A 5,028-nucleotide genomic window follows, 5' to 3' on the forward strand; every position below is an offset into this window, starting at 1 on the left:
TATATATATATATATATATGTATTTTAAATGTGGAAAATACAAATGCTAATTTTTCATAAGTAACTAATATATATTTTACTGTCAATTTTACAGATATACATATGTGGATTTTGTTAAACTTTATTACGATAATTCATGTTTTATTAAAAAGTATATTTTTTTATTTTTATAATCATTACGGTATTGTGTATATAATTATTTTATTTATATTCCATCACTTTTCGTTCAGTTTTAATTTTAAGCATTTTCTAATAAAGATGCTTAAAATTTACTTGAATAGTTAATAAATATATAGATCATAGATTCCAATTTATAATTAATTTAGATCTGATTCTTGTTGTTTTCACTTATAACATTCAGACACAGAATTACGGAACATCATAGACAAACTGGCACAGTTTGTCGCTCGCAATGGGCCAGAATTCGAACAGATGACAAAGAACAAGCAGAAGGACAACCCAAAGTTCGGTTTCCTGTTTGGCGGGGAGCACTTCAACTACTATCAGTACAAAGTGACTACAGAGCAAGCCAGTAAGTGGGACATAGCCCATTAACAGCTACTGTGATTAAGAAGCATAAAAAAAGGCCATACTTTATTCAACCAGCAAAGGAATGACTTTGAAAAGCGAGTCTGATTCTTCATCATTGCGAACATACAAAAAAAAATGTATTATTCGTCGAATAGGAACAATCTTCCTCTCAAGATTTTGGGATTGTTATTTGTTAAGCAGAACACTTTTACACTAAAAACATCCTTGCATTTCTTGGCAATGGCGATTTTGAGAAGATGTAGTTTTAAGATTCTTGCTGGAGTTTGTCTAACATGACATACATTGTCAATGTATTGCTTCAATCTGTTGGAATTATTACCCACCGTCCAAAATAGCGTGCCCTAATATATTTTAGTACTATAAAAATGCCAAAAAAAAAAGAGAAAAGAAAAGAAAAAAGAATATAGTGCTCCCGAGTTTTTCGATACTATACTTGTCTTGTAAATGCCCAAGAATTTTCTTATATGCATCGATACAAGATAACTACTTCGCAGAAAAAAAAAACAGAACTATTTGTATACAAATTTTTCAAATATCGCTTGACAAGGACTCAGCATCTCACAATAATCCACCGTCATTCGTTTACAGTTTTAAAGCAAAAAGGAATAAATCCAATGCAAAATGCAGACCCACGTTTAAACGTTTCGCAGCAGCAGCAGCAAACAGCCGCAAACGCCGTCTCGCAACCACTGAATAACGTCAATCTTGCATCTGGTCTGAGTACGCAAAACAATGGAATAAATCCGGTAGTCGGGATCGGACCTCAGGTCGGAAGTCAGGGCGGTCCCGTTTTGCCTGGACAGATCGGAGGGCCGGGAAATGCAGGACCGCCGATTGGACCGGTTTCCAGCGCCATGGGAGGTGTAAATCCGCCGATCACTGGAGTCGCGCAAGCAGTTAACATCGCGGGCCCGCCCGCGTGGCTGCAGAATGAGTTGGCGAATCTACAATCGCAGCAGACGACATTGCAGGAACAAGTGAGACAATCAGAACAGAATCTGGCTGCGCAGCATGCTGCGTTAATGGCACAACAGCAGGGAAGGGTAGAAGATGCTGTGAGGCAGGCACAGGAACAGGCTTTGCAAAACAATGCGCAAAACACAAACACAGACTTGGCTGCATTTGACACCGTGCTACAACCGATAATTGATAGCTGCACGAAGGATAGCATAAGCGCAGGAAAGGCCTGGATACTTCAGAATTCAATCACACCGCAGAGTAATCAAGTTGTTGCAGACCATTTGCTGAAAAGGTACGTCCTATGTTTTATGTTTATGTATAAAAAGAATATGTTCATTTTTATGTTTATATAAATATTCTTTTTACAGAGTAATTCAGGGGACAACCTTTAGTCATAAATTACACATTATTTATCTGGTGAATGATGTATTGCATCACTGGTTAGTATAAATGTGTTATATATGACACTTATGTGATATGTGTTATATATGATATAAATCAATTGCAATTTATTTATATAATTATCAAAAGGATTTTTTATTTTTTCTTAGATATTCATAATTAATTCTCAAAATAATTTTAATATAATTTCTACAATTATCAAAGACTTTTTCATTTTTTTAATGCGTTCATACTTATTTATATTTATAATTTTATAATATATTAAACGATATGTCATAAACTAAAAGACATGCCACTAACTATATGCACAAGATATATAATTGGATACTTACCTTCAGTGCAAGAAAAAAGTCTGTGGATCTTCGCAAGGCGATGGAGAGTGTTGTTGTTCCCATGTTCTGTAACACTTCACTAGCAGCATCTGAAGAACAGCTTAATAAGCTAAATAAACTATTGAGTTTATGGGAATCAAAAAATAATTACTTTGACGAAGGCATCATAGATAAGTTAAAACAACCGAGCGCATCCTGGTCAGAGTACCAAGCTAATTTAGTAGCGCAACATGCCACTGCAATTACTCCTATTACAGCATCGACGAAACAAACATTCGATAATTATCAAGCACAGCATCAAGCATTTGTCACTCATGCATTGAGACAGATCCAAAATATCGAGCAACAAAAGATGGCGATAGATCAGCAATTGAAAGCTCCACCGCCACCACCACCTCAAATAGTAGTGTTATTTTTTTTCCTTTAAATTAAATATTTTTTTTAATATTTATAAAAAATGTTATTAAATTATTAAAAATTTTATTTTTCGACAGAGTCAGCAAAATATATCAATACCTAGTCATTCTGGTCCGAACACGATGGGTACAGATGTAAATTTCAGTCAACCACCTCCAGGATGGGGTATTCCTTCAAACGAACCGCCACCATTTAGCAACGTCCCTTTGCCAGATTTTTCAAAGCCACCGCCAGGTTTTGGACCGCCACCTGTTATTCACGAACCATCTGTAGAGGATTTGATGCCTAGTATGCCTTATTTTGAGCTTCCAGCGGGTTTAATGGTACCCCTAATAAAGTTAGAAGATGGTGAATATAAACCATTGGATCCAGATGCGATAAGACTTCCACCACCAGCTCCACCGAGTGATCGTTTAGTTGCAGCTGTAGAAGCATTTTATGCACCACCAAATCATGATTCTCCTAGAGATAGGTAAATATGTGTATAACAAAAAAAGACCTATTTGAAATAAAAATTGAAATACATATAAAAATATACAAGTTACTATATTTTTGTACATATTTGTCAACATCATTTTTTATTATATTTGCAGTGATGGATGGGAGAAATTAGGATTATATGAATATTATAAAGCAAAAAATGCCGCTCGCAAGCGTAAAGAAGAGGATATAGCTGCTGGTATTAGGCAGAGATCCAAATCTCCATCGCCAATTTTACGACCGAGATCTAAAAGTCCTAGTCCGCCAAAGAAACGCTATCGGAGCAAATCACGCAGCAGATCGCGTTCGCGATCGCGAGGCAGAAGTAGATCAAGATCACCCGCAACTAATCACAGACGTAATAGTCGTAACAGCAATCACATTAATAGAAGTCGGAGGAGAAGAAATAGTAATAAGGATCGTAGTCCTGATAGGAGAATGGATAGGCAGGACAGAAGTCCAACTCCTCCCAGTTTTCTGTAAGTGCTAACTTCTCTAATAAGAAGTACAGAAATATAGTTTTAGTACAGAAATTAGTATTTAATTTCTTTTATTAAATTTTAATCTCTCATAAAATCAAAGCATATATATGAGATTAAATCGGATTTGAAACTTGCTAACTACAAATCAATTGATCTCACAGAGAGCTACGCGTCATCTTGTTAATTTCTGTAATATTAGCTCCATTTTTTGTTTTCTTTTTGAACAACAATGAATTGATATTTTTGTGAGTGTTTTCTTTTTGTTTTGTGTGTGTGTGTGTGTGTGTGTGTGTGTGTGTGTGTGTGTGTGTGTGTGTGTGTGTCTTCTTTGAATACAGCCAATGCTACAAATGTTTTGAAGCATTCTTTGATTTGTTGTTCACCAAATTTTTCCTTTTAATTGGTCAATCAAATACTTTAAAGCATTTGTAGTGAGACTTTGACTGCATTTTTTATTTTTTATCTATTCTCAGATAATAATTATGTTATTATAGAAAATTTCATTTTGCATTACTTTTAGTGGCTCCACTTATAGTAAAGCTCCACAAGAGATTAGTTTAGACGAAAGCAATAAAGGGCATCAATTACTCAAAAAAATGGGCTGGAGTGGTGCTGGTCTTGGTGCGAACGAACAGGGCATTGAAGCGCCCATTTCAGGGGGCGAGATTCGTGATAAAAATGACCAATACAAAGGAGTCGGTATCAATCTAAATGATCCATACGAGACCTTCCGAAAAAATAAAGGTCAAGCGTTCATCACCAGAATGAAAGCTAGGGCGGAGGAACGAGCTGAGGAGAGAGGGGACCGCGATTGAACATTAACAAAATAAAAATTGCGAATATTTACGATATTTTGTGAATGAGACAAGTATCTGGCATGAGATATTAAGAACGTTCTCGTTCTGCATTAGAAATCCATTCATAAAAGAACTATGCTACCGCCTATGAGGGCCGATTTCAAAGATCAACGTAATTTTTTGACTCCTAAACAGTTATCTTTCATTATTCAATTCTGAATCCCCATTACACATGTCAATTTTAAACTATCACAAACGAACGCTAATTGTTTTACATTGAAATCACACTGATTATTTTTATCAGGAGCTATCTTAATCACATTCTTACAATTAAGCGACAATTAATGAACATTGTGTGGGGTTTATATAAATTGTACATTTTTAGATAAAATTATGAACATGATTATAGGATTTGTTTCGAATATTTGTATAATCTTTAATGATGAAACTTGATGAAGCAAATATTGAAACTTGTGTTATATGAAAAAAGAGGATCTATAATTGCATAATCTTATATTGGTAGTATTTAAAACGATTTAAGTGCACAATTAACATCTATCGGCAGAAAAATCTTCAGTCCTATTTAATATATTAATTATATATATA

General features: G+C 34.9%; 1 protein-coding gene across 1 annotated transcript in view; it reads left to right on the forward strand.

Annotated features, from left to right (window-relative positions):
- The window catches only part of LOC108690455 (calcium homeostasis endoplasmic reticulum protein), a 5,489-nt gene extending 513 nt beyond the window's left edge, over positions 1-4,976 (forward strand). Inside the window, exons 2-8 of the mRNA XM_018197762.1 lie at positions 362-532; positions 1,141-1,804; positions 1,881-1,952; positions 2,253-2,649; positions 2,741-3,135; positions 3,257-3,622; positions 4,146-4,976. Coding sequence (XP_018053251.1) covers positions 362-532; positions 1,141-1,804; positions 1,881-1,952; positions 2,253-2,649; positions 2,741-3,135; positions 3,257-3,622; positions 4,146-4,440 — 2,360 coding nt within the window. The 3' untranslated portion in view covers positions 4,441-4,976. The remainder of the gene's footprint in view (positions 1-361; positions 533-1,140; positions 1,805-1,880; positions 1,953-2,252; positions 2,650-2,740; positions 3,136-3,256; positions 3,623-4,145) is intronic.
- Positions 4,977-5,028: the final 52 nt, after the last annotated feature.

This window comes from Atta colombica, unplaced genomic scaffold, assembly GCF_001594045.1.
Source record: "Atta colombica isolate Treedump-2 unplaced genomic scaffold, Acol1.0 scaffold321, whole genome shotgun sequence".
NCBI lineage: Eukaryota > Metazoa > Arthropoda > Insecta > Hymenoptera > Formicidae > Atta > Atta colombica.